We start from the raw sequence: 27,875 nt of genomic DNA, 5'->3' as shown, positions 1-27,875 counted from the left end.
TGACTTCTGTCATGGGAACTTCAAAGGGGTCTGTAGCATCTTGTGGAAACGGGAAATGGATTGTTAGTCAACAGTGCAGGAGTAGCCATTTCTGTCTCTATGGACAGCCTGTTTCAGGTGTTCCTTAGGCTGTGAGTGGCAGTCACACTTCCAGCAGCGGAGGTGGCCCACATCCTAGTTTCTGTCCCAAGGACCCTTCCACTTGTGAGGCCCACAGACCCACCCCTGGCAGACTTCTGTGGAAGCCTGGAACCCACGTGGAGATACAGGGTTGTATACATGGAGGTGACTGTGGAACCGCAGCTCATAAACCCCAAAGAGCAGACCAGAGGACCACCAGGCCTTCCCTGGCTGTGTTGGCTGATTTCCAAGCTTTGTTCCACTCCCTCGTGCTCTCTGAAGTTTTCTGACCTTCCTTTGGTTCTTCAAGGTTAAGCAAACTCCCCAAAAACTTCACACAAAAGTCCATATTATTGGGGGCTTTATTCTTTTCTGCGGCAGAACACCCTCCCACCCCCGCCGTCCCTTTCCCTCCCCAGCTGCCTCCATCCTATCCGTTCTCCCCATTCTCCATTGTTTCCATGGCTCTTACCACACTTTGCATTGCATAGTACGTGCCCCCTGTGGGGTCTGCCTCATTAGTGCGGAACCTGTAAGGTCAGGATGTATGTCTCTATGTCCCCAGGATCCATCACGATACATATTATTTAGCCTTGATAAATATTAGATTGAGTTTAAGAGATACTTACTGGGCTTAATAAGTATTGATTGAATGAATGATCATGGTCCTTCTGGAGCCACTCCCCAAGGTCCAAACGCATTCCCCACATCAGTGCAGCCAGGGACTTCCTGCCGTCCAAGGACAACACCCCCCCACCCCTCCCACCACCCACCCCGTCCTGCTTAGCTGAAAACCAGACGTGTGTTGAGGAACTGGCTTTCAGTTTACCCAGCGTTTCCGCAGTCTGAGGAAAGAAAGCTAAAGGTGTCTATGGAGAGACAGATACCTTAGGGGCGAGAAGGGCCGTGGAGGACGCTGGCCTTCTGGGTGAACGACCGGAGGGCTGGGTGAGCCTCTGCGGGTGTCCGCGCCGCGTCTGCTTTAAGGGGCGGTCCCGGAGTCGGCGGGCGGGCGGTCCCGGAAGACGCGGGCCGAGCGGCCTCCTTGCCCGGATTCCCGGCCGTCGGCGTCCGAATTCCCGACCCTCCGCGCCCGGATCTGCGGTCCACGGCGCCCCGATCCCCGACCCTCCGCGCCGCGATCCCCGGCTCTCCGCTTCCATATCCCCGACCCTCTGCACGCAGATCACGGGGCACTCCGCGCCCTGACCCCCCTTCCCCGCCCTTGGCGCCGGGGCCTCTCACCGCCCTTGGGGTCTCGGCCCTCTGCATCCCTCATCCCCAACCGGCTCCCCTACCCCTAATCCGTGCGCCTGTCCTCAGCCGTGCGCACTACCCCCAACCCCTTGCCCTGTCTGTTTCTTCCTCACGCCCAGCCAGGCGCTCGGCGCCGCCGGCCTCTGCACTTTCCCCTCCACCCGACCCCTGCGCGGCGCCTCCGCGCTCCAGCCCTCGGTGGGTGCCCTGCCACCCAGCGATCTCGCGCCGACTCGCGTGCGCGGTGACCCTGTGGCCGCCTGGCTCTGTCTCCGCCCGCGCGGCCACCTCGCGCAGGTCACGTCCTGTCCTGGGCCTGGCCTGGCCCCTCCTGCTCCCAGTTCTGAAAGCCCTCGGGCCTTAGGCCCAGACAAGGTACCTGGAAAGGAGTGGGGACTGATGGGCCGGCCCCTCCTGCGGCGGAGGCGGGGCAAGGCTGTGGGCCAAGAGGTGGAGGTGGGGGGGGGGGGCTGCACGGCAGGACCTGGAGCAGGACTGGGCTTAGACTGCACGCGGAAGAAGAGGTCTGAGTGTCGCCGGCCTTACAACTACCCATTTTAAGTGGAATATTCAACTGGAGCCCTGGACTCATGTCAGCCCTGCGAAAAGAACGACCATAGATGGATGCTCCTTAAGTCAAGGGCAGGCAACCTAGGCCGTGGACCTCTGGGAGAGGATGGTGACCCCCTGGCGCTCCTCTGTCAGGGTCTGCTTGTCTCACCTAAGGAGTTTTGAGCTCAGAAAGGAACTCGGCCTTCTGAGACCCTCTGGCTGCTCTCACAAGGCTAGACTCTGTTGGCTTCTGCTTGGCACTTTGCCCAAACTCATCTCAGCCTATGAGGACGTTGGTGACAAGGTCCCTGAGAACCTGTGTCGGCAAAGGGCCAGGTGGAGTGACCTGGCTGAAAATGTGCCACTGGAGAGAGTCCCCCAGGAGGGGCGGATAGACTGCCTCCTTCTGCACTTGCGTGTCTGCCTTAGGGCTGGGGCTCTCTTGGTGAAATTCTTTCCCCTCCTTCTACTCTACCCCCTCACTTACCTGGCTCCCAGTGTCTCCAGCCTCTGGCTCTACCTGCTTTTGAAAGCCACTGAGACCTCAGGCCCAACGTACATCAAACTGGGCCAATGGGCCAGCACCCGGCGAGATCTCTTCTCGGAGGCTTTCTGTGCCCAGTTCTCCAAGCTGCATGTCCAGGTGACTCCCCATTCTTGGACTCACACTGAACACTTCCTACGGGACGCATTTGGGGAGGACTGGGGGCAGGTCCTCTGCTTTGAGAAGCAGGAACCTGTGGGCTCAGGCTGTGTGGCCCAAGTGTACAAAGCACGTGCCAATCCTGCCTTCCTGGAGAATGACAGCATCCAGAGACTTGCCAAGACCTCCAGCCTGCAGCCTTCTTCGGAAGCTGGGGCAGTCCGGGGACTGAGAGAGCATCTTGGACATCTGGGGAAGGTGTGGGGGCCTCAAGGAAGTCTTGCTGACCAGTCATTTCTAGAAAGGCTGCTCTTCCCTAAAGCTGACCTGGTTGGATCGAATGCAGTCTTGTCCCAGGCTTCGGGGCCCACCCACGGACCCGAGTCAGATCACCTCATCCCAGTGGCGGTGAAAGTAAGTGCTCTGATGTTTTCAGCCAGGCCCTTCCCATCTTTAAAATCTCACTGACTCCACAGAGCTGCCTAGATTAGGAGCCCCGCCCTGCCTTTGCAAATCACCCCACATTGCCTTCCATTGATTTCTATTAGCTTGACCATTATCTGAGTGCCTGTGGTGTGCAAGTTGTTTGATTTCTTGGCTGGAGGGAGAGGTGGTGCGAATGGTTTGAAAAAGGAAAAGGAAGAAGGCTTGGAGTTTACTGCCTCTGAGGGTGGAGGACCCACCATCCATCTGACCTCCTACTCAGGGGTCAGGATAAATCCGAGACAGACTAGGTTAGGTGTGCTGGGGCGAGCCCAAGAGGGCGGAGTTCATTTTACAGAAGTGGCTCCCTTCGCTCTTCATTTCCGGTCACCCCTTCCTGGGCTCCATCAGAACTCTCAGACACAAGAGGCAAACACCCCAGAGCTCTCTTACCTGTTGGGGGTAAAAACCCTCCCCAGGGCGACTCACTTCAGACCTACTGAATCATCTTTCCAAGGGAGGAGCCTGGGCCTGGCTTTTTATAAATGCTGCAAGGGATTCACATGATCAGGCATGTTTGAGAAACACTGAACCAAAAAGGAGTGGATGCCTGCTGTATACCAGGAAATGGGCCTGTCATGCCAGATGCAACATTTAATCTTTATTAGATGCCTGAAGTAGGCATCTGTTTTTCTTACACTTCATTCTCCAGTTTATTGCTAAAAGGATTTGAGGTGGAGGTAGGGGCTATTGTCTGCATGTTTTAAACAGGAGGCTGACAGAGGTGGTGCAGCTTGGCCAGTTTCCTGTAGGAAACGACTTACAGAACTGGAGCTTGAAACCAGACCTCTCCATCCCACCTCGGGAGTTCTGTGCCTCTAGAGCAGTATTTTCCAGGCTTTAGACTACCTGACTCAGCTACCTGACGTACTCGGTCAAATGCAGATTCCCAGCCCCGCTCCCAGCCAGTCTGATTCAGCCGGTCTTGGAGGAGGCCTGGGAGTCCTCATTTTCACCAAGCAACCCACGGTGACTTCTATGCTTGCTGATCAGTGGCTTGGGAGCCACTGATCTAAACTTAACGTATTTGGAAGGAAAAGCCCACCTATTCTTCCCAGAGAAGCTGAGTGCAGTGCAGGGGCACTGCCTTCACATCTCCTCAGGGGAGGCAGGAGTATCCTGGGTGTTGGGACCGCTTGCCCTTTGCTTGATGAGAAGCTGGCTGACTCTCCACTGACAGGGGGACCCAGCTCTGCTGGGTGAGTGTGCCCTCCTGGCTGAGCCATCCCCTGTCTCGCTGTTCCTCTTCTCGGCAGGTGTTGCATCCTGGCCTGCTTGCTCAGGTGCAGATGGACCTGCTGCTGATGAAGATGGGCAGCCGGGTCCTTGCCCTTTTGCCAGGAGTCAAGTGGCTCAGTTTACCTGAGATTGTGGAGGAATTTGAGAAGCTCATGGTCCAACAGGTGAATTCTCCTTCCCTCTGTTGTAAATAGTACACAGCTTTTTGCCATTAGCAGTTGCTTAGCAAATGCTGAGTGGACGAGTATTTTCCCAGTGTGTCATGGCTAATATAGTGTGTTAGTCAGGGTAGGTAAGGCTACCGGATAGAACAAAGAACATCTAAATCCTCGTGACTTAATCTAACAGGGTTATTTCTTGCTTACATGAAAGTTCCACGCAGGTGAACTGAGGGAGAGAGTGGGAGCTTCACTCCATAGTTATTCAGGGACCCGATTTCCTCCCAAGTTTGTCATCTGGGGTCAGTGTGGAATGGGGAGAAAGACCAGGGAGGGTCATGTAAGAGATTCTGTGGCCAGTCTGGGAAGTGATGAACATCCCTTCTTTCCAGTCTACAAAGTCAGAGCTTTAATTACAAGCACCCAGTGTGACTACAAGGGAGCTTGGGGAATGCAGTCTTCCTTAGTGCCTGAGGAAAAGGAAATGAGTCTGGTGGAACATGTAGTATTATCTGTGCCCCAGTCAATGGATGAATTCTCCTGGAGGAGAAGAATGATTAGCAAAGTCACACACTGTGCCTTTCTTTTGCTTTGATTCCAGGGCTGAATGCATAGACAAGGACCTCCGCCATGTCTGGGACCCCTGAGACACTTGTCTGAGTAGCCAGACTTGGTAAACCCGCTGGAGGCGGTCAGGGCTCCAAGCAGGCGTCTGTGCTGGCTTCCTGTCGGGTGGCACAGAATTGGCAAGCTTTCAGAAGCAATGTGCCAAGTCTTCATTTAGGTCGTCTGATTTAGGGTTTTAAGTCCCAGGGATGCGTTTTGATGTTGAGAAAGCTTTGCTTTATGCTATGGAGTTGTATAGTTTCAATAATGAAAGAAAATTAAAACAGAGAAAAATAGCTTCTATTCCAATACCCATCTTGGCATTAATTACTCTCAGTTCTGCCACCCACCTGAGCTTTGGTTCCCCTTCTAGAAGTCTGATAGACATCGTGCGATCCCATCACTTCAAGCTCAAGTCTCTCTATCTCACCCAATTTTGCCTCAAAAATGAACTCTTCCTACCAGCTGGAGGTCTCATAGTCCCATCATGTTCTCAGGCTTGAAACCTTAGAGTCTGAGTGTGTGTTGGGGGGTGTATGTTCATTTACAAATGCATATGACATTTATTAAGAACTCTACTAGAAGTTGGTGAGAAAGCAAGTGAGATTTTTCTGGTCCTCGAGGAATATATAGCAGGAGGAGGAGGGCTGACATTAAATACTTGCAGAAAAAGTGTGATCAGAGTTACAACAGGAGACTCCACAGTTTCAGTTGGGTTCAGTTGGGGCTCAAGAGAGGAAGTGGTCATTCCACCCTGAGGGTCAAGACTCCCTGGGCTTGAGCTGAGTCCTGAAAGGGGAGTGTTTGCAGTTGTATGAAATGGGGGAAGAACATTCCAGTCATGCGGAGTAAAGAAGGGAAATGAGAGGGAGAGGTGACCAGCAGGCTGAGATGTCCAGCACTCTGCTGGTTGGGTGAAGGCAGAGTTTTGGGCAGTGGAGGAAGGAGGAAGCATCACAAGAGATGGACCTGGAGAGAGGAGCAGGGCCAAACCATGACCCACCTTGGCTGTCATCCTAATGGGCAAAGACTCCATCCTGCAGGTAGTAGGCGAGGCCCGGTAGATGGACTGGAGAGCAGGAAGATAGGGGACAGGGAGCCCAACTAAGACAGCTCTGTTAGGGTTCAGGTGACTGGTTTCGAGTCACTTTAGGAAGAACAGTGGGATGGAAAAGGGGCACAGATCTGAGCTGTTAGGGCTGCAGAGTTGATGGCGCTGAGTCTCCCGTGGGTGTGGAGGGAAGGGGAGAAGGAGTAATCTGCAGCGACTCGCAGGGGAATGGAAGGGGGCGAAGGTACATTCATTTAGACATCGAGTTTAAGAGTCTCTGGGCTTCCCCAGGGCGACATCCAGATGTACTTGATATCTAAGTCTGGAGACTGGGAGAGGGGTGTGGACAGGAGATCAGGTTCTGGCATCAGGAGGTGCTACTGAGGACACGAGAGGTGGGGAAAGGTAGCTGGTGAAGGTGTGGAGCTGAGTGTGGAGCAGCATCCGGGGGCACACGGAGGAGGAAGGGCAGGGGACCAGACCGAGGAGGAACGGTTGGAGAGGTGGCAGAAGGACCGGGGAGAGTGAAAAGCAGGCGCCAAGGGAAGATCTGTTTGGGAAGAATGGGGTCACCAACAGCACCAGTCCCGGGGCCCAGAGAGCTAACAAGGATAAAAACAGGACTGGGCTGCTGGGGAGTTCAGGGAGAGCGGCGTCAGTGTAGCTGAGTGATGGACATGGACCTCACCAGAGGCACAGAGCGGGAGGGCAGGCTGGTGGAGGGAGGGGGGCCGCAGGGAGGTGGAGGGAGGCAACCAAGCTAAACCCCTGAGAGATGGGGAAGGGGTCCATCAGCCAGTGTGAAGGAGTGAGGGGCAGCAAAAGAATAATGGAGGAGCAGTGAAGCCCAGTTCACGCTGGGGGTCGGGACTTCTGGGACAGTCCTCAGCCACAGAATGCCTTCCCCTCCCTCTGAGTTTCCTGGTAGTTTTGCAGGAGAAGTAGGGGGAAGGCAGGTGGATCTTGTGGCTTGCTAGCTCTTGGGGGCTTCAGATTTGCTGTCCCTGGGCCCAGGCTACCCTCTCCCTCATCTCTTCTCTCCATTTCCCTGTAGATCGACCTGCGTTACGAAGCTCGGAATCTAGAACACTTCCAGTGCAACTTCCTAAATGTGAATTCTGTCAAATTCCCCACCCCTCTGCGTCCCTTTGTCACCAGGGATGTCTTGGTGGAAACATATGAAGTAAGAGTAAGAGCTTCCCTGGCCGTGCCTTTTACTCACAGCCAGGCCGTCTCCGCTCCGCAGGAAGGCTCGAGTCTGCAAAGACAAAAGCCAAGAGAGCATGTGATTACTGTCTGTAAAATGGAGAGGAGTTTGGATGCGGCGTGAGGGTGAAAGGTAGTGTAGTGAGTTGGCTGAGAGCCTGGGCCCGGCCTCAGACTATCTGGATTTGATCATCTCCTCTGCCCTTGCATTTGCTGGGTGACCTCAGTTCCCTCCTATATAACAGTGGCAACCATTCCTGCCTCTTAGGGATGTCCCAGGGGTCAATGACACATGGAATGCAGAATGCCCTCCGCAGGGTGTGCCCAGAGAAATTGCTCAACAGTATTTCTGTCCTGGCCTTAGCTGTCTCCTGCTCCAGCCTCCTTTGTAGAGATAATGAGATCCAGAGGAGTGACCTGAATGACTCACTGTTACTAGCTGTGTGACCTTGAGCAAGTTACTTAAACTCTCTGGGCTTTAGTTCTTTTATTTTCTCATTAGGGATAACAAGAGCTATCTCAATAGGCTGCTTTGACAATTAAATAACTAACCTAGAGGAAATGCTTGACTTCTTCCCCTTTCTTCTCTCTTCCTTTTCTTTTTCCTCTCCATTTTCCTGCTGAGGGTCACAGACCTCATTCATGTTCCTCTTGGCAGATTCTTGACCAGAAATAAGCTCTCCCTGACATGATAGCATCTTTTCCTTGTGGGTGGCCGTCAATAGGTTTCCTCCCTAATAAACCTATGGGATTTGTTTTCTTTTGAGAAGTACTGTAGAAGGGGAATGTCAGTGAGTTAAAGTTAACTTATGGGTGACAGATTCATAGGGGTGGTAAGAAAGGAAAACCTCATTGGGTCACTTCCCAGTCAGCAGGCAGGTAGCGCTGATGTGTCCTGCGGGGCTGAGGGGCCGGGCAGTCGTGGGCTGTGCAGGGTAAAGCTGTCCTTTCTCTGATCTTCCTCAAAGGAGAGTGTGCCTGTGTCCAGTTACCAGCAAGCAGGGATTCCCATCGACGTGAAGAGGAAGATAGCGCAGCTGGGGATCAACATGCTCCTGAAGATGGTGAGCTCATGCCCAGGGGAGGGTGCTCAGCCCAGCCTGCGGGGGAACTGTGTGCGCAGAGAGGGCGGGGATGCTGTGCAGCTAGGCAGCTGCTGCCGGGTCAAGAGGGTCATCTCTAGAGATAGCCGAGCTGACCCGCATGTCCATCCTTCTACAGCTGTTGAGCACTTTCTCAGTGCCAGGCGCTCTGTCACTGAGCGAGGTGCCTTGGGAAGAGTGGGGAAGGAGCCACATGTGTGGTCAGAGAGTGGGAGGGAAGAAACGAGGTAACTGAGGTGGATCTGTGAGGGCTGAGGCAGGTGGCAAACGTGGGGCAGAGGTGAGAACGGGTCCTCCAAGCAGGATGGTGGTGTGGTGCAAGCACACAGCACGGGAGGCTGTAAGCACGGGGGTGCTCGGGCAGAGGAGCCCAGGGTGAGGAAGGAGTGGTGGCTGAGCAGCCCTGACTTCACCTCCAGCCCTGGGGCCCATGGGTGTTGAGGGTCAGCAGCCCCCATCCAAGGGGCTCCTAGAGAAGTGGGATTGTTTTGGGAGAGCTGGGTTTCCACTGTCAGTGCAGTGGAAGCTCAGTGGGGAGAGGACTTTGCCCCAGTAGAGAGGGCTCTGAGGGGCACTGTGGGGAGGGTACAGGGGGGAGTAGCCAGGGGAGAAGCAGCCCCGAGGAGTAGGGAGATCATGGGGGGCTTCAGCTTGTGGGCTCAAGGATGGGAAAAACCAGGGGCTCAGCTGACAGCCAGGTTGCCAGGAGGTTCTGTCCCAGGGTCAGGGGTCAGCCAGCCTTTGGTGACCATGTCCTGCAGGTGTACAGGCCTGGTTTCCTCAGTTCCCAGGATTTTCATTAAGGTAACAGCCTCCCTCACCTCCAGCAGAACCAGGATAGGGACGAGGAAGGTCTCCCTGTGATATGCTGCCATGTTAGCCACGAGGGATGGGGTCTTTAGCCTGCATCCAGTAGCACGAGGGGCCCTGTGTCGGCCAGGAGGAGTCCCCCAAGCGCCTCTCCAAGCAGTGGCTGTTCCGTGCCTCTGCCCTGGGTCTCTCCTTCTCCGTATAGAAGGTTTGCTGGTGGTTTCTCTGACCACTGAGATCACCTTCACAGGAGGCAGATTCCTGTTTCAGAAAGTCCATCCCAATCCCTGGGGATTTCTTTCTTGTTTAGCAGGTTCAAAGCCATTTCTCCCAGGCTACCTGATTCCATGCGCCAGTATGGCTGTCAGAATCACAGTTAGACTTCAGTATGTGTACAGATGGAGATAATGGAGGCAAAGTCCAATTCTTACGAAATATTTTTAAAGAAAGGAAGTTCTATGAATTTTTAAGAACTGAGAGACTTGGGGAAAATCTTTAAACAATGAATAATTATTTTTAATTTGAATATTGTTCAAATCATAGAGTTAAAAATAAGTCTTGTTTTTTTGGGGGTAAATAGGTTTATTTACTTATTTGTCTTTTTTTTAATTTTTAAATTTTATTTATTTGGGGGGAGATAATTAGGTTTGTTTGTTTGTTTATTTATTTATTTATTTATTTATTTATTTATTTATTTTTAGGGGAGGTATTAGGGATTGAACCCAGGACTTCGTGCATGCTAAGCATGTACTCTACCACTGAGCTATACCCTTTTCCCCCAAAATAAATCTTTTTAAAATGCAGTTTGGTCTTTGATTTTCATGTTCCCCTATGATCTTTTTTAATGCTCTTTACTTTGAAAATAACTTTTCTTTTGAAAACATCAACCCGGCATGTTCCTGTACAAATTCTGAACTGATGGTATCAAGCATCGAGGCTTTATAAAATGTACACCTCTCTGCCTTACAATCGATCACCGGGAACTCGCTGTCACCCTGGAAGCTTTTCTGTGTGTGGCCTGGTGGTGATGGGAGGGTGAGGCTGACTTAGCCTGGAATAGCACTGATCTCTTCCCAGATATTTGTGGACAATTTCGTCCATGCGGACCTTCACCCTGGGAACATCCTGGTCCAGGGCGCAGATGGTCTTCCCAACAGCCAGGAGGCACGGCTGCAGCAGGTGGACGTCTGTGACGCGCTGGCGGTGGCTGTGACACCTGCCCGGTGCCCGCTGCGCCTGGTTCTGCTGGACGCCGGCATCGTGGCCGAGCTGCGGGCTGCCGACCTGAGGAACTTCCGGGCTGTCTTCATGGCCGTGGCAATGGGGCAGGTAAGACCCACTAGGCCCTCGGGATCTGAGGCCGAATTTTTTTAGGCTCTTGCGAACCACAAGGCTCCTCAGCATTTGTCATTCTTGTAAATGCCTGCATTTGCCAAGGGTTCTCCTGATGGAAATGGGTGGAGCAGAGTGAGGGGGACAGAGAGAGGAGGAAGATGGGCAGAGGAAAGAAGCCACTTGAGGGCTAGTCAGAATGGGCTCGTTCCAAGCGGCTTGTGGTTTGGGACGATGGGAAGAAATGCCGCCTTTCCAGATGCTGTTGTGCTGGTGGTTTCTCTTCCTTCTTCAGTAAGTGTCTAGTCGGGCCCTGGGAACACTAGCTTCTTGCCTGAATGTCGGCCGCCCTGGTCTGGGCTGTTTGCTGCAGGAAGCTGGGGCTGGTGAGAAGCAGCGGCACAGGGAACTTGTTCTCCAGGTGCTAGAAGACATGCTGGGATCTGGGGCAGGGGCAGGGTGAGGGCATGAATGGTTTTAACCCTGCGCCCCGTGGCTCTGAGGGGCTCCAGTGGTTGAGAATTATTATGTAGCAAAAGGGGTTCAGCAAAGCCTCTACTGAGTCAACCTAAAGTGCCACATCAAGGATGACTGTGAATTCTCCAGCAAGAAAGACCCTGGGAAAGAGAGAGCATGGAGGGGAAGGCAAAATTCAGGGGAACCCCTGCTTAGGGGGCAAACCAGAGGCTTGAGCCAGAGTGAGTTTGAAAGTGTTCCCTGGGTCAAGGTTATACATCAAGATGCAGTAGGGGTAGGGGGAGGCGCTCCTCTGCACAGGTTTGGGCAAAGGAGGAAGGTCACAGCTGAGGAGGAAGAGCTTGGCTTCTGGGCCGTGCTGCGGGAGGTAAAAGGTGTTAGCGATGAGGGTGGGTGTTCCGGGAGACCGTAGTGGCTTTGATCAGGGGCATGGGGTGGAGGAGGAGCAGGAAGGCTGGGGCACAGATGCGGGGTCAGCTGTGAGCAGGGAATTCTGCTCAGGCAGAAAGACAGCCAACGAGGAGAGTCTAGCTTGGCGGCACAACCTGGTGGCTCGGGCCAGGCCGGTTGGTCAGCAGTGCCATGTGGAGTGTGAGCAGCAGGGCCCTGGCTTTGCCGCTGGGCCTGTGTGGTCTCGGAGGCAAAGCAGACAGTGCAGCTCCTTCCCCTGACTGTGCTAAGCCCGGGTAGGGCCCCACCGACCAAGAGAGGCTTCCAAAGACCCTGGTCAGTTATCAGGTATTTGGGGGTGGGGGGTGGGGATAGAGTTAAAAAAGCATGGGTGGCCAAAAGCAGGATGGTAGAAGAATTAGCATGGAAACAGCAGGATATGAAGAAGTTTGGGCAGAGCATCTAGTTTTATGCCCTCTTGACTCTGCTGAGTTTTTCCTTTGCATCTCCCAGGGCCAAAGAGTGGCGGAGCTCATCCTGCATCACGCCCGGGCCAGCGAGTGCAAGGACGTGGAGGGATTCAAGGCCGAGATGGCCAGGCTGGTGACCCAGGCCAGGAAGGATACCATCACCCTGGAAAAGGTGAGCTGGCCACTTGAGGGCCAGGGGCTTTGGGGTATTGACTGACCTTGCCCTTGGAGAGAGCAAACCCCAGGTCTCAGAAAGACCTCTTCATGGGGAGAGACTTGAGGTGGGTTGAGTTTTAAGGCAGATAAAGAAGATACCTTTTCCTCTGCCTCACAAATTTTCCAGGTGTGAGGAGGCCCACTGAGATCCCTGGTTCTCAAGAGTGGCTCCTTGACCAGGCTCTCCCAGGTGGCTGCTGGGCTGGTGACATTTGTAGTGGGGCAACCGCTCCCTGACTGGGGTGTAGATGTTCTGCTGCTTCATCTACATGGAGCTCGCTGAGCAAGGGGGGTGGAGTGGGGAGGGAGAACTGAGGCCCCTGAGCAGACAAAGGACATACCCAAAGTTCACATCCTTTATTTAGATCTGAACCAGAGCCCGCTTTGTATTCCACACACAGTTCTGACAAACCTGACTTTTCTTCCCAAGCTCATTCCCAAGTCCACAGTAGCAGGAGCAAGTCAGAACAAGAGGTGGCCCACGGGCAGTGAGGAGTGGCCGCCGGCCCCCTGGCACTGCTCATCTTATTTATTCAAACGTGATTTTTGTGGGTGCTGGGAGCACTGGGGGAGAAGCCTCAAGGATGATCCTTCTGAAGGGGGTCTTTGAACTCAGTCGTGAGATGGGAGATGGGCTACTGGGCATGCAGTCCTTTCTGGGATTTGTCAGGCAGTCCGTTTCCCACTCACTGGCGTGTGTGTGTGTCTGAGAGCGCATGTGGGACAGGGGCCTGCAAGGGAGAGAAGTGGGTCCGGGGACTCTGCCGTCATCTTTATTCTGTTTTCCAGCTTCAAGTTTCCAGCCTTCTTTCGAATGTCTTTAAGTTACTGATGACTCACAAGGTGAGGCCCCAGGCGGAGCAGAACGCTGTGCTCCAGGCAGGCTGGAGGGGAGGTGTCGGGGGAAGGCTGGTGGCTTGAGGGTGGTGACAGGTACTACTCTATAAGAGATCTCATTTTTGAAAACATTCTGCACACCGATCTGTTTGGTGAAGAGTGCAGTTTCTATTTCCTGATGGGTATGGCAGGGTCCTTCCTTGGTCACACTGTTAGTCTGTGTACCAGCAGTCTTTGCACTCTAAGTACCTGTGACACTTAACTGTAGAAAAATGTATTTGCAAATGTAAAAACAGTCCAACCCAGGCTCTTCATGCCTTTTCCCTCCTCGGTTCACATTAATGATGCTTGGTATTAGCGTAAGTCGTACTCAGATCTGTCCTGGGTGCCATGAAGCCCTGGGGTCACTGGCGGCCCAAGGGCAGGCACCTCCTATCTGGGTGTGTTCGGAGGCCCCAGAGGGGCTGTCTTGGCCTCTGCCTCCTGCCCCAGGCCCTTGGAGGGAGGTGGCCTCCAGGTTCTTCACCTTGGCCTTTGCCTTGGCTCTGTGTCCTTGTGATGGAATGTGGTGTTGGGCCACTTTTCAAAATAAAGCTGCTTAGCCAAGCGTATAAGGTGTTGAGGGTAGGGAAGGGAAGAGTCTCATATGAAGATGGCCTTTCCTCTCACCTCTCTTGAGGTTCTGCAATCTGATAAGGAAACACTACATGAAAAAGGCAGCCTTCTGGTAAGGATCATAACAGAATCAAGAGTCAGTAAGTTGTCTGGTCCAGGCCTTCCTCCCACAGAAGGTGCAAAAGGAGGCAGGGCGGTCCACTTGTCAGGTCAGGCCCGGGGGAAGCCGGGATGTGACATGTCACCAGGGCTCTCAGTCCAGTGCTCTTTCTTCTGCTTCAAAACTACTGCTTGGGTCAAAGCAGGCACACAGACTAAGGGACCCCCAAGCGTGCTGTGGACTCAGGACGGTAACAGGGCGATAGCTAGCACGTGTGGGAAGCTGCTGCCTGGGACCTCATTTAAATCTCAGGACAACCACTGGGGCAGGTCTGATCTCTGCTGTATCCTCCCCACAGGGAGACTGGGCACAGAAAGGCCAAGTCACTCCCTTAGTACCCCCGACTGTGCCTGAGGGAGCCCAGGTCTGCACCCCTGTCTCTCTGACTCCAGGGTTGGTTGTATTGGCAGGGTTTTTGGTGAAAAACTTTATGCTTTCCAAAGCTTTTCCCAAGTTCTATTTTTAAAAAATGACTTAATTATCACTTTAGGATTGGGGAAAGCGTTCCTCATTGTTAGGAGGTTGGCTTGGAGAGAACACACACTCCTGCACGGGATGTGGAGCAGAGGCTGAGCTCACATCCAGCTCTGGGCTGCCCAAGCCTCTCCAAGCCCACAGGGCGCCATGAGGGCCGTATGAGGCCGTGACAACAGTAGCTGTGTGCCACAAGCTCCCTCTACGCACCCTGAGGCACCTAGTTTAGCTGTGTAACATCTATTAGTATCCGAGGTAATCCTCAGAACATTCCTCAAGGCCAGCACCAAGCAACTCGCCCACGGCTACGCGGCCCCAGTGGCAGTGCCCGAGCCAGTGGCCGCAGCCTGACCACAGAGCCCCAGCTCCCAGCTGTTCTCCAGCTCCTGTGCTCTCATCGGCACACAGCCTTCCTTACACACTGTGTGGGACACAAGGTTACACGAGCGCTTAAACGTTTGCTGTTGTCATTGTGATTCCCAGGACGGGAGAGCAGAGAGAGCGCCCACTACAGTTAATTGTATTCAAGCACTCCACTGGGCACTCAATTTAACATAATTTTTTTAAAAGTTTAACTATGGTTAAAAAATATATATAAAATTTACCCCTACCCATCCCCACACAGTTCAGCAGTGTTGACCAAATTCACATCGTTGTGTAACAGAGCTCTAGATCTCTAGAACTTTCTCATTTTGCCAAATTAAAACTCTGTACCCTCTGAACAACAGCTCCCCATTTCTCTCTCCCACTAGCTCCTGGCAGCCAGCATCCTACTTTCTGTTTCCACGAATTTGATGACTCTAGGTTTCCCATATAAGTAGAATCATGTGGAATTTGTCCTTCTGTGACTGGCATATTTCACGCAACATAATGTTCTTGAGGTTCATCCGTGTTGTAGCAGGTGGCAGAGTTTCTATCTTTTTAAAGACTAAATCATATTCCTTATATATATATATATATATATATATATATACATATATATATATATATACACACTCACCATATTTTCTTTATTCGTTCATCCTTTGATGGACATTTGGGCCACCTCTACCTCTTGGCTACCATGAACAATGCTGCAATGAACATGGGTGTGCAAATATCTCTTTGAGATCTTGCTTTCAATTTTTTTGGATATCTATCTGGAAGTGGGATTGCTAGGTCATATGGTTCTTTAAAAAATTGAAGTATAGTTGATTTACATATGGTATGTTTTTAGTTTTTGAGGACGCACCATACTGTTTTCCATAGCACACACACTTTTACATTCCCATCATCACTGTACTTCCCAGCTCTCCACACAGTTACCAAAACTTGTTATTTTCTGTTTGTTTTTTTTTAATGGCCATCCTAATGGGAGTGAGGTGATATCTCATTGTCATTTTGACTGCAGTTTTCTAATGATTAGTGATGTTCAGCACCTTTTCATGTGTTCTTTGGCCATTTCTATATCTTCTTTGGAGAGTGTCTATCCAGATGGCACTTAATTGTTAAATAAAATATTTGACAGGAACATAAAGGTAGAAATAATATGACAAACACTGAAGAACTCACCACTCAGCTTAAGAATGAAAGCATAGTGTCAAAGCTCCGGGTCCCCCACCCTGCACACAGCCTGTGTGGGTCCTCTGTCCACCCTCTGTCCATCCTTCACGTCCTGGCTGGAAGTGCCCGAGCCACCCACAACATGCTGCTTTCTCCTAATCAGCCTATCTGACCCCCCCAGACAACTTCAGGCTTTAACTGAGATAAATATACTTTACTTTTAGCAAAGTCGATTTCCTCCATTTTCTGACCTTTAGTCTGCCTGAAAACAGATTCTTGTTCTTCTAGGTTTAAATCTTGGCTCTACTCTTCCTCACCCAGAGGCTTTAAGCAAGTCACTTAACCACCCTTAGTCTTACCCTCCTTATCTACTGAATGGGGATAATGAGAGTACTTCTGAGGATTAATTGGGTAATCCAATGTAAATTGTTATTACGATTAACCTGGCTCCAAAGGGAAAGGAACTCTGCTGTATTTGAGCAAAGCCGGTTGTGCCTGGTCTCAAAAAGGCTTCTGTGGATTTTGAAGAATGGCCCTCATTCAGATTTACAGTTTCTGGTGCAGCAGTGAAATACTCATGTTAGTATTTTTAAGTCGTTCACACACACCTTCCTGGAAAAGAGTTGTACATACTGTATCCTCCAGATTTTTCCTTAATAATTTCTAGTAGGTGGGAGGTTGGGTGAGTAGATGAGATGGTGGGGAAAATGGGTAGGAAAAATGATGTTAGGTAGATGGTAAAAATCACATGGCAGGTACGTGAGGCCGAGAGGGGATGCTAACTAACATGGTTACCTGGACACTGTGTATCAGTGGGCCTCAGAAAGAAACACTGTTTTTCTGTTTCAGGTAAAGCTTGAGAGCAACTTTGCCTCAATCGTGTTTGCCATCATGGTGTTGGAGGGGCTTGGCCGCTCACTGGACCCTAAACTGGACATTCTGGAGGCAGCAAAGCCCTTCCTTCTGAAAGGACCCATGACCCCCCGCTGACTGCAGCAGTGGGTGCGGGCGGCCTTCGTCTGAGAGCCGGAAGCCACTCCCAACAGTCTCTCCTGTGGTAGCTTGAACATTTTAAAACTGGGATGTGTGGAAGGTCTGCCACTGCTTTTCACTCTGAGTGGTTTCAGGGGTCTGTTTTCAAAGCTCTGGGTTGTTCGGGGAAGTAAAGGGAAACAACGGTCCTGTCCATTCAGTCGTAGAAGCTGGGCGTGGCAGCAGGGAGACTCTGTTTCAGGGGAAATGTTCTCTGGTGGAGGACGAATAAACTTAGTTATTTTGTTTTCTGGTTTTTCTCTCTTCTCTTCTTGACCCTGTATGTTCCCAGATCAAGTAGGTCCTATTGGTCTTTTCCAGACTCAGATATTTAGGTTAGAAAATGTCACAGGATCCTGTAGACCCGTGGTTTCCAAGTGTTTTTGATTATATACCCTACTGGCTAAAAGTTGAATATGTTTATATGTATGTGCACAAATACAATTTATTTATAAGTTTTATGCAGGTGCTACCATCACTAGCAGATCTCTGGTTGCACAACCTACACTTACGGAAAGTTACACGGTGTCTCAAATTATCTTTTTGATAATTTAAAATATTTTTTGCCAACCTCTTACTAAATTCTATTATAAGGTAAAAGGAAGAAGACAACAATGATTAATGTGACAAACTAGAGGCAGGAACAGATAAAGTTCTCCTCGGCTCACGTATTAGCATTCAGACGGTGTTTTCTCTTAGCAGTGTTCAGGCCCTTGTCCATCTGCCCGGGGTTAATTTTGGTTAATATTAGGATATGGATAATATAATCAATACATCCTTTTAACCAGGACTTGAAGTCCACAGTAGCACCCAGTGACACTCCAGCAGCGAATGAAGGGGTGGCAGCCACTTTCTGGCCCTCTGCACTGGGCCCACCCCGGACTGTTCTCTCAAAGCTGATCTGACATGTGGCTGGCCCGCATGGACTGAGTGTTCCAGGCTTAGCTTATAGGGTGGATATTAATTTCTTATTTAAAAAAATTTTTTTTAGAGATTTGGGGGGGGGACGTAATTAGGTTTATTTATTTTTTTAATGGAGGTACTGGGGATTGAACCTAGCAGGCACTACCACTGAACTATACCCTCCTCCTTAATTTCTTATTTTTGGAAAATATTTTCTCCTGCATCGCAGTGGATTCTCTTGCTCATTTTGGAGACCACTGCTCCAGACAGTGAGTGCAAAGTTGAGCCTTCCTTCTCTCTGAAATACCTGCTCTGACCACTCACCTAGATTCTTCCATTCTTTCCTTCTTAAAGATAAGGTTCATTTTTGTCTTTTAGGGAGCGAGTAAGATTTAGTTAGACAGATTCTTTTGGTGCAATTTCTTTCAGAGGGGTGAAGATGTTATTTTTACTTACCAAGTCTTGAGGGGAGGGCATTTGAGTCAGGCAGTGAGGGGCTGGGGGCTCCAGGTAGCACTGGGGTAGCTCCTTCCTCATGAGCATGCCACCCAGACATTTGGCCCCTTGTGCCAAATGCACGTACACTTACACTGTGGGGCAAGAGAGGGGCACAAACACAGCAGGTGTCTCCCTAAGCAAACACCAGCACCACTGAGGCTTTCTTTAAAGCCAGTGGATTCCATCAAGCCATTGTGACATGCATTAGTTATCTACCACTGCATACAAACTACCCCCAAATGTAGCAGTTTAATACAACTATGCTTATTACCTCACAGCCTGCCGGTCAGAGATCTGAGTGAAGCTCAGCCGGGTCCTCTGCTCAGGGTCCTGCACAGGCTGCAGGCATCCTGGGGCTCCGCTGGGGTGGGTCTGATGCCAAGCTCACTCATGTAGTTCCTTGTGGGCTGCTGGACCGAGGGTCTCAGTTCCTCAGGAGCCATCATAGCAGCAACAGCAAATGAACACAGGCTGGAATGAAGAGGAGAATAACAGGTCACTTGCTGATTTTTAAAATAAGTATCTTAAAAATACAAAACTTGACTTATAAATTCATCTTCTTGAGGAGAAGAGGCTACTTTCTTGGGTGTACGTGGATAAAGTGGCAGCATGACATCTCCCTGAAGGGAGGTCAAAGCTCAATTCTTCTAAAGCAGAAAGTACAGGGTTCATTTCTGTGTTACTAAAACCACTGGGAAGATGAGTTCCTTCCTTCTTTCAACAGGGAAAGGGAGATCAAGCAAGACTTTAAAAGTATGAAATTAAATAAACATCAAGTTGTGTGAACAAGCTTTTTTCCCCCTCAACTCCCTGCTTTGTTTCCTGTTTCCAGCTATGGGATAGATTCTTGATTTGGGGTTAGATCCCGTATGTTAGGCCATTTAGAGTCTGTCCTCACAGTTTGTTAAAATTTGACTGGGAATTTGATTTGCACGTCAAGGCTGAGAGCTCAATGTCAGGGCTTGGTGTCCTTCCCCTCACCCCCTAAAATGCATCCATTCGAATAGAGTGCTTATCTGAGAACCAAAAAGAGGGCCATCATGCAACCTGCAAAAGGCAGTCAAGGATATTTGCCTTTGGAGTTTTATTTTAATTATTAGTTAATTTATTAAATTTTTAGTGGAGGTACTGGGGATTGAACCCAGGACCTCGTGCTAAGCACGCACTCTACCACCGAGCCTCTCCTCCCCCTGCTGCCTGCCCCCCCCCACCCCAGAGTTTTTAGAGCATGTTAACAAAACAAATATGTGTCACTGTCACATGGTCGAAATAGTTGACTGGGACCATAAACTTTTTATAATAAAAAATGTTTATTATGCAAAATGTTAAAGCTAAGGACCCCACAAATGGTCTATAGAGCAATATTGCTTTAAATACAAGCTGGCAGGCATTAAAGTTAAAACATTCTGTTTTGTAATTCAGCAAGAAAGATGGGGAGGGTGAATGAATTTTAGTTTACCTGAACAGATTTTGCTACCAGGAAAGGAAGGTATAACAAAGAATAAAAATTTCCTGAGTACATGCTGTGGGCCAGGTACTCTCTTAAAAGGCTAATGAAGGGCACTGACGCTTGGAGAAGTAAAGTAACTTGTCCAAATTCGTAAAGCTAATAATTGGCAGAGCTGATGATTGTCAATCATCAGAATCTCAAGTTTTATGCTTTTTGTTTAAGCTGCGCTTTTTTCCCTTTCTTTCTTCCTTTCTTTCCTCTTTCTTTTTCTTTCTTTCTTTCTTCTCTTTCTTTCCTTTCTCTTTCTCTCTCTCTCTGTCTCTCTCTCTCTCTTTCTTGTGACCTTGGAATCACAGCATTGTTCTTTACTGGGAGCAAGTCAGGCGGTTGTATATGGGCAGCCAGCTCTCTTACGAAGGATGGAAAACCCTGTCCTCCCAATTCATAAAATTTATCTCTTAGTGGTTTGCATATGTCACTAGGAAGGGTACATGGTGAATGGTAGGCCAGAGAAAGCCACACTATTGCATATCAATTGGAAAGTCAACTTGCACCCAGAAAATAGTAAATTCTTTAATTTATATACATAGAAGTTAGAAGAGCAGGAGAAGGGGCAGTGAAGGGGGAAGTCCTCCCGTGCCAGAGAGTCATTCAATATGCTGTTCAGAAGCGCATGGGGAGGGGGGGGATACAGTTCAGTGGTGGAGTGCATGCCTAGCATGCACGAGGTCCTGGATTCAATACCCAGTACTTCTATTAAAGATAAATAAATAAACAAATGAACCTAATTGTCTCCCTGTGCCAAACAAAACAAAACAAAAACAGCCCACAAAAAATTAAATAAAAGGTGTATGTATTAAAAAAAAAAAAAAAGAGAGAGAAGGGCATGAGGGCAGCTCAATAATCATAGCTTTATGAAGCCTATCTCCAGGGAGAGAAGTTTCTAGTTACAGGGCACACGGAGGCCCATATCGTGCCGTAGAAGGAGTTACATTCAGTGCACTCAAATCTCTAAATTCATTTCTCTCCATAAGTTTCCTGTTTTTCATGCTTATGACTCAGTGTGAAGTCTTCAGTGCTTGGCTGGTGATCCATTTAAAATCGAAACCTCCAAGGCTGGCAGGTTAAGTTCGTAATTTAATAAAACCTGGAAGTTCTTAGGAACACTACAACCCGTAAGTAGGAACCCTAAGAATTTAGGGGGTGGGGGGAGGGGAGTCCAGAGAAGCTTGGAGTTCTTCCAGGATTTACTACAAGACAATATTAAGAGACAAAAGCCAAGAAAGCCAAGAACCCAGGGTTAGCTCAGGATAAAGGAATTAGGTGTACTGCATAAACCGGGGGCCTGCTAACATGCAGATTCCTTGGCCTTACTTGAGACTTAGAATATCTGGGGTCGGGCTCCTCAGGGGATTCTCCTCAGGGGACCACCAGTCCCTGTACTGATCGCTGGGAACCACTGGCTGAGGCTTGGTAATCAAGTTCAAGTTTGTAGAACAACAGTATAACAAATGAAGGCTTTAAAGAAACCCTTGTGAGCCTCTGCAGGAGAGAAGAGCCCTAAGGACTAGCTTCGGGAAGAACTACTGCTTCTGAAAGGATTTGGCAGCCTAAGAGGGTCTGGAAGGGCGGTTAATTCTGGAAGAGCAGGCGGGGGTGGGCCCAGGTTGGGTAACACCGTCTAGATCAGTAAGGGCGAACAAGCTCAGATTCAGTGTTAAATGTTGACTTTCCTTTTCGTAACAAAGAGGGGCTCCTGAAGCGGAGCGCCGAGGCCCTGCACGCCCACCCCGGGGCCTAGCGCGTGGCGCCACCCAGCCGAGCTCGCCAGGGCGGTCTACACCGTTCACCTTTCAGAGGCGCCTCCTGGCCGTCAAAGCCAAGGCGCGCTGCGTCCCTCCTCGTGGTCCCGGCGGCCCTCACCGGAGGGAAGGGATTGGGATGCCCCGCCCCACTCCGTACGTCACCCTCCGGGAGATGGGCGCGGCCCCGCCGCTGACGTCACTAGGCGGGGCGCCAGGGGAAGTGACGTGAGGCGGCGGAGGGGCCTGGGGACTGCTCTCCGGGCGCGGGCAGGCATGTCGGCTGTGACGCGGCTGGCGCCTTTCGTGCGCTTTGGAGGCCACTTCTTCAGAGGCCGCCGCGTGCGGGCGGCTGGAGGCTGTGGCGTCCGTCAGTGAGTGTTGTCTGGGAGTGGGGGTTCGCCTGCTTCTAACGGAAGGCGCCAGTCTTCGGGACGCCTTCACCTTGACGCCGGGCAGGTCCGGGTTTTAGCGACCTGCGCCCCGAGGCATGCTGGGACTTGTAGTCTCACCGTGCGACGCGGGGCCGGGGGAGAGCGGGGGCTCTGGGTGCGGAGAAGCTCTGCTCCCGTGTTAGATTATAAGTGCGTACCCGGCCATCTTTGCCCCCGGGAGAGCCTGCCCTCGGAAGTAGACAGTCGCATGTGCAGATTAGCTGGAGCTAATCTGGAAGCGAGAGCGAGAGTTGGGGAGGCGAGGGCGTTCCCGGTGCATATCGAGCCCCGGTACAGTTTCCCCACCTGTACCGTGTGGCTTGGAGCGTCAAGTGCGAGACCAGGTGAGGCAGAGGTGAGGCTGGAGAACTTGGGACGTAGGGAGGGAGTAGTAGATGGTCCTGGTACCTGGCTGAGGGATTTCGAATAGAGGCGATATTGGTCTTTGAGAGGTTTCAGTAAGAACTCACGAGGCCAGATTTTGATTCTGAGAAGTTACTATCGTTGCAGGCTGGAGAATTAGTTCTGTGAGGCACGAGAGAGGAGGCGATCACCCAGAGAGTGCCAAAGGGTGGGAAGAGAAGAGAGCCAAAAGTGGATGCTTGGGCAATATCGGAAAATATTTTTTAAAATATTTTTTAGAGCAGTTTGGGGTTTACAGAAAAACTGAGCGAAAGGTGCAGAGATTGCGCATAAGTCTCCTAACCCACATATGGGTAGCTTCCTCCATCACTGGCATCCTCCACCTGAGGAATACGTTTATTACAATTGATGAGCCTACAATGACGCATTATTATCACCCAAAGCCCATGGTTTCTTTAGAGTTCACCTTTGCAACACCAGAATTTAAGAGAGTGAGCAAAACTAGAGTCACCCATGATGTAGCCCAAGAAACAGGCTGGAGAGCATAGAGCTCGGATGCCAAGGGCGGGCACATCTACCAGAAACGAGTTGGTAGTGCAGAGAGTCAGTAACAGCGGGACTGAAAATAGTACATTGGATTTCTCCAGGTAATGCTCCAGGCCCCTTAGACCATCAGCTACTCTTCACCAAGGGGCAGTCCAGGATAGTGGTTAAAGCAGGATTCTGACCCCAGATTGCCTCTGTTCAAATCTCACCTCTGCCACACTCTTCCTATACGACCTGGGGAAAGTTTCATGATCTCTTAATAACTTAATTTTCTCACCCATATAATGGGGATAATAACGTTAACTTCCAGGGAACTAAATGAATAACAGATCTTTTAAGTGTTTTTTTAAGAGGGGAGGGTATAGCTCAAGTGGTAGAGCTCATGCTTAGCATGCAGGATGTCTGGGTTCAATCCCCAGTACCTCCATCAAGAAACTAACTAAATAAATAAACCTAATTACCTCCCCCTGCAAAAAAAGCAAAAAACAAAAAAACAGTTCCAGTGCCTAGTAAGGACCAGACTAATATTGTTTAACTATTATTAGGAAACTGAGGCCCAGGACAAAAGGAGTGACTTGGCTAAAGCCATACGTCTGTTAAGGATATGAAGCTGGGATAGGGGTGGGGTGGGAAGAAGGAAAAGGCGTGTGTGACCTGAGCAAGGACAGAGATGGAGAGCCACCAACAAGAGCACTTGACCCTGCGTGGGAAGACTAGAGTCATAAAGTGGTCTTTTAATAAAGATTGTAATAGAGCAGAGGATGTAATTTGCCTTTGAAATAGATGGCTAACCAGAACAAAATTAATTGGCTAATTTGTTTTTCTGGATAAGCTAGTGACCTACTAGTACAGGTTCAAAATGCCTTAACCAAAACCTTTGGGCCAGTACCCCATAATCAGCACAGTCATATTTCTGGTATAACATACAGGAATATTCACTTAATGAAAATCAAAATTAGCCTCTTGTCCATGTAGGCCAGTTTTTGCTGCTGTACAAGTTTAAAGCAAGCTTATGAAAAGCAAGTATTTCAAGGGATTGCAGAGCTCTGTTATTCTGTATTTTATGGACAAGGTGAGAAAGGTTTCATTTCTGGATGTAACTCAGAGCTTTGGATAAGTTCATACTTTGGAGATAGAGCAAGTGCTTACCGCCTCTGTTTTGTCGTATAGTGCTGGTGGTGGTGCGCATATCGAGCCCCGGTACAGACAGTTTCCCCAGCTGACCAGATCCCAGGTGATCCAGGCCGAGTTCTTCAGCGGAACCATGTGGTTCTGGATCCTCTGGCGCCTTTGGCATGACTCAGATGCTGTGCTGGTAAGTGCCAGAGAGTAATTCTTATCCTTTATTGGGTGGGGGGAGGGAAGATTTATTAATAGCTTAGCTTGTTTCTTTCTTCTGTTTGTAGACTATTTTTCTTTATGGATGTGTCCCTTTACCATGTTGTCCTTATGTATATAGAGGAATCCTGTTATGTAATGAAACATATTATCTCTGACCTTTTCCACTCAAAGATGTACATATAGGTGGCCCATGACTTACGGTTTCTATTTGGTGGCAGTATTTGGAAGGGAGACTATAGATGCTAGTTTTTTTACCTTCCAAACCAGGGTAGGAGTTCATCGATGGATTAAGTTTCATACTTACATTCCTTTAAATGATAAATATCATCTAGTTTGTCCAGAGGCTCAAGGCTGCTGGGTTGAGGTGGGATAGATGTAGGCTAATTTGTCTAAAGAACAGTAGTTACTGGTTAGTGACTTTGTTACATGTCATTGGCCTCAACTGAGCTTTTATTTTTAATCACATTTGTACAGACCCTGTTCTCTAGGCAATTACACTTTTAAGCCGTTAAAATCTGTGTTTCTTGATCCAGAATATTTTGAATTTTAATAAATTCGGTTTTGTTTCTAGGATAGGGGAAAAATCTTAAATTTAAACAGTGTACAACTTCTATATTTATATTTTTTTATTGAAGTACTGTCAGTTTACAGTGTGTCAGTTTCTGGTATACAGCACAATGCTTCAGTCATACATGAACCTACATATATTCGTTTTCATATTCTTTTTCGCCATAAGTTACTACAAGTTATTGAATATAGTTCCCTGTGCTATAAAGTAGGACCTTTTTGTGACCTTTTTTTTTCACGGTTGCCATCAGGGTCATTTTCCATATCCAGATCCTTCCCAGTGGACTGATGAAGAATTAGGAATCCTTCCTGATGATGAAGACTGAAAGTGTAGACTCAACTCTTTGCAGGTGGGTATGCCCCAAGTTTTTTTCTGTCTGTCTGTCTATCCATCTATTTATTTATCTATCTGCCTATTAATCAATTAATAGAAGTACTAGGGATTGAACCCAGGACCTCGTGCATGCTAAGCATATGCTCTACCACTGAGCCTTCCCCTCCCCACTAAGTTTCTTTTTAAAGTTATATTTACTGTTTGTCAGTAAAAATGTTTTGACTCTGCACCTATGATGGTCTCGAAGAAGCTGTACATTTCTGTTAAAGAAACAGACAAACCACTAATTGGAAAAAAATATGGCATGTGTGTCCAACAAAGGGCTTGTATCTAGTATGTGTAAAGAACTTCTATAATCAACAAAAATTAGATGAACAACTCAATTGAAAAATGGCAAAAACTTTGAGCAGACACTTCACAAAAGAAGATACGTGAATGGCCAATAATCATATGAAAAAAGGTCCTTAATATCATTAGTTACCAGGGAAATGCAAATTAAAGCTACAGTAAGATATCATTTGTATCCACTAGAATGGCTAAAATAAGAAAGGTGGGCAACTTCAAATGTTGGTGACAATATAGAGCAACTGGAATATTTGCTAGTAAGAATGTAAAAAGGTAAAATTTCGGCAGTTTCTAGTGAACAGATGTATATCCTAGGATTCAGCGACTTTATTCCTAGGTATTTACTCAAGAGGAATGAAAATACATGTCTATGAAAGATGTGTATAAAATTTTTCATAGCAGTTTCTTTCTTAATAGCTCTAAACCAGACCCAGTTGTCCATCAATGGGAGACTGGATAAACACATTACAGTATATTCATTCAACTGAATAATAATTCAGCAATTAAAAATAACAAACTACAAGACACAGGGGTAGGGAGTATAGCTCAGGGGTAGAGCACATGCTTGGTGTGCACAGGATCCTGGGTTCAATCCCCAGGGTCTTCGTTGGGGGGAAATTTTTTTAAATTAAATGTTTTTTAAAAAAGGAAATCTTAAAAAAAAAAAATTTAGATAAATCTCAGAATCATCATATTAAGCAAAAGGACTGCATCACTTAACAGTTACATAATGCATGACTCCATTTATATGAAGTCTTAAGTATCAGTAAGACTAGTCTATAGAGGTGGGCTGGGGAGTTTGGGGTTATATGGGTGTGTACAATTGTCAAAATTCAACATTGAACTGTACCCTTAATATCTGTGCATTTTTATTTTAATTACACCTTAATAAAGTTGTAACAAAAAAAATTAACCATTGCACATTAATAACTGCCATCAATCAAAATGTCTTGGGAGGGTATAGGTCAGTGGTAGAGTGCATGCTTAGTATGCATGAGGTCCTAGGTTCAATCTCCAGTGCTTTTAAAATAAAAACAAATAAATAAAATAAACCTAGTCTCCCCCCACCCCCCAGCAAACAAACAAGCAAACTGTCTTGGAAATTGTTAGGAAGTATTAAATGATAGTTAAGTGTTCCCGATAATCATACTATTACTATTATCAGTATTATCTTATTTAGAAGTAGCTCATTGACATGAAAATTATAGCAATTTGGGGGGTATGCAGGGAGTGAGGGGGATGAGGGTGAACAGTTAAGCTGTTTTACAGCTTGTTTTGTGTCTCTGGCTTTGCTATGGACAAGTCAGAAGTCCGGCCCTTACCAGATCTCGTTTCCCCAGCGTTAATGGGTCTGCCAGCACTAACCTCTTCCCATCTTACGTATTTTTCAGCATTCTCACACATGGTCATTAACATTTTAATGACGAGACTGTAAACCCTTTGACAAAGCAAGGTGATTTGGCTTCTGTCCTCTGCAAGGCTATTCACATGATTGATGCTCAGTGAATGCTTCAGTAATTGAATGAACAAGAATGATGTATATGAATTATTGAAAATACAAGTTTTTAAAGCTTTCTACTTTTGTTTCCTTACAGGAACGAGGTGAGAATTTCAAGAAATTATGGACATCATATTATATATTAAGTTGTAAATTAAAAGTGTTTTGGTCAAGAATGAGGAACTGAGTTAATAGATGTTTCTGATAATGACAACCATCCTTTGTGGATCAATTTTGTGCTCCCAGCTGCTGTGCTAACTGGTTACAGGCCCTTTCAGTGGATCCTCTTGGCTACCCCATGGTGTAAATAGGCATTAGGGCCATTCATCAGCGAGGACGGGGTTCAAAGAAGTGAAATAACTTGCTTAGGGTCACACACTTATGAGTGATGACCCCACACTTAACTTCAGTGCCATTCTGCCTACCTCCTTAGCTAATGTCTTAGTTATACTCATGTTGGCAGTTTATAGAAACTCTTGCCATTTCTGTACTACTGGTGTATTCTTGCCTGAGTATACAGAGGTTGGAGGTTGGTGCAGTCCATTTATTGTGTTTACATACCTCTTGTGGATTAGCATTGAGTTGCCATTTGTGGAACTCATAAGATATGCTTCTAACTAGGAATTCTTAGGCACAGGGGAATGGGAGATAACGGGTGAAGAGGATAATCCAGTTTTTCAAGAATTTGTTTCAGAGCACTTCCCAGCTTTCTGTAGTATCACAATTCTGCAGGTAAACTTACGCAGTAGAGTGGCTTAATGCTTGCCCAGGAGCATAACTATTCATATTTTTAATACAGGTTTTTGACCACCTTGGTGTTGGGAATGCTAAACAAGACAGATAAGATTCTGTTCTCAGAGAACCTAGATTTTAGGAAAGGAAGACATACAAGCAGGTAGGCCTGTGAAGGAGACAACTGGGTGACGTGCTGGAGATGGGTGGGTGCTGATCTTTCAGGTGGGTGGGAGAGGCATGTGAGCTGAACCCTGCGCAAATAGGAGGCACCAGTTGTGCAAGGTCT

At 48.6% G+C, this 27,875-nt stretch overlaps 2 protein-coding genes and 1 long non-coding RNA gene across 8 annotated transcripts; 2 read left to right on the top strand and 1 right to left on the bottom strand.

Annotated features, from left to right (window-relative positions):
• Positions 1–915: 915 nt before the first annotated feature.
• Positions 916–17,026, top strand: ADCK2 (aarF domain containing kinase 2). Of its 4 annotated transcripts, XM_006210036.4 has the most exons (8): positions 916–2,986; positions 4,312–4,458; positions 7,164–7,292; positions 8,284–8,379; positions 10,306–10,557; positions 11,941–12,069; positions 12,903–12,956; positions 16,591–17,026. In XM_006210036.4, exons 1-8 carry the CDS (start codon positions 2,054–2,056, stop codon positions 16,729–16,731), a joined length of 1,881 nt encoding a protein of 626 aa, XP_006210098.1. In that variant the 5' UTR covers positions 916–2,053; the 3' UTR covers positions 16,732–17,026. The 4 variants fall into 4 exon arrangements, with proteins under 4 accessions (XP_006210098.1, XP_015099728.1, XP_072820428.1 ...); XM_015244242.3 differs by lacking the exon at positions 7,164–7,292; XM_072964327.1 differs by lacking the exon at positions 12,903–12,956.
• On the bottom strand, positions 7,206–21,602 carry LOC116278934 (uncharacterized). 3 transcript variants are annotated; one of them, XR_012074201.1, is made up of 4 exons: positions 21,475–21,602; positions 18,446–18,645; positions 18,133–18,266; positions 12,082–13,639 (listed from the first exon to the last, which is right to left on the bottom strand). It is a non-coding gene; the product is annotated as an uncharacterized lncRNA (long non-coding RNA). The 3 variants fall into 3 exon arrangements; XR_012074202.1 differs by lacking the exons at positions 12,082–13,639; positions 18,133–18,266 and adding an exon at positions 7,206–7,367 and having other exon boundaries at positions 21,475–21,591; XR_004188270.2 differs by lacking the exon at positions 18,133–18,266 and having other exon boundaries at positions 21,475–21,591.
• Positions 21,603–21,632: 30 nt separating this feature from the next.
• Positions 21,633–27,030, top strand: NDUFB2 (NADH:ubiquinone oxidoreductase subunit B2). Its single transcript, XM_006210037.4, has 4 exons — positions 21,633–21,800; positions 23,940–24,084; positions 24,929–25,027; positions 26,952–27,030. The coding sequence occupies exons 1-3, from the start codon at positions 21,703–21,705 to the stop codon at positions 25,001–25,003; spliced, it is 318 nt and encodes a 105-aa protein (XP_006210099.1). The 5' UTR covers positions 21,633–21,702; the 3' UTR covers positions 25,004–25,027; positions 26,952–27,030.
• The last annotated feature ends 845 nt before the right edge of the window (positions 27,031–27,875 follow it).

Source organism: Vicugna pacos, chromosome 7 (genome assembly GCF_048564905.1).
Source record: "Vicugna pacos chromosome 7, VicPac4, whole genome shotgun sequence".
In the NCBI taxonomy this organism is placed as follows: domain Eukaryota; kingdom Metazoa; phylum Chordata; class Mammalia; order Artiodactyla; family Camelidae; genus Vicugna; species Vicugna pacos.
The sequence above is the reverse complement of the archived record's forward strand: the minus strand, read 5'-3'. Positions and strand labels throughout refer to the sequence as shown.

Coding starts and splice junctions, on each gene's coding strand:
- ADCK2 (XM_006210036.4), top strand. CDS start 2,054: ATGGTGACCCCCTGGCGCTCCTCTGTCAGGGTCTGCTTGTCTCACCTA. Junction 7,293..8,283: donor TCTTGGTGGAAACATATGAA/GTAAGAGTAAGA, acceptor TCTTCCTCAAAG/GAGAGTGTGCCTGTGTCCAG. Junction 10,558..11,940: donor TGGCCGTGGCAATGGGGCAG/GTAAGACCCACT, acceptor TGCATCTCCCAG/GGCCAAAGAGTGGCGGAGCT.
- NDUFB2 (XM_006210037.4), top strand. CDS start 21,703: ATGTCGGCTGTGACGCGGCTGGCGCCTTTCGTGCGCTTTGGAGGCCAC. Junction 21,801..23,939: donor GGAGGCTGTGGCGTCCGTCA/GTGAGTGTTGTC, acceptor TTTGTCGTATAG/TGCTGGTGGTGGTGCGCATA. Junction 24,085..24,928: donor ATGACTCAGATGCTGTGCTG/GTAAGTGCCAGA, acceptor GGTTGCCATCAG/GGTCATTTTCCATATCCAGA.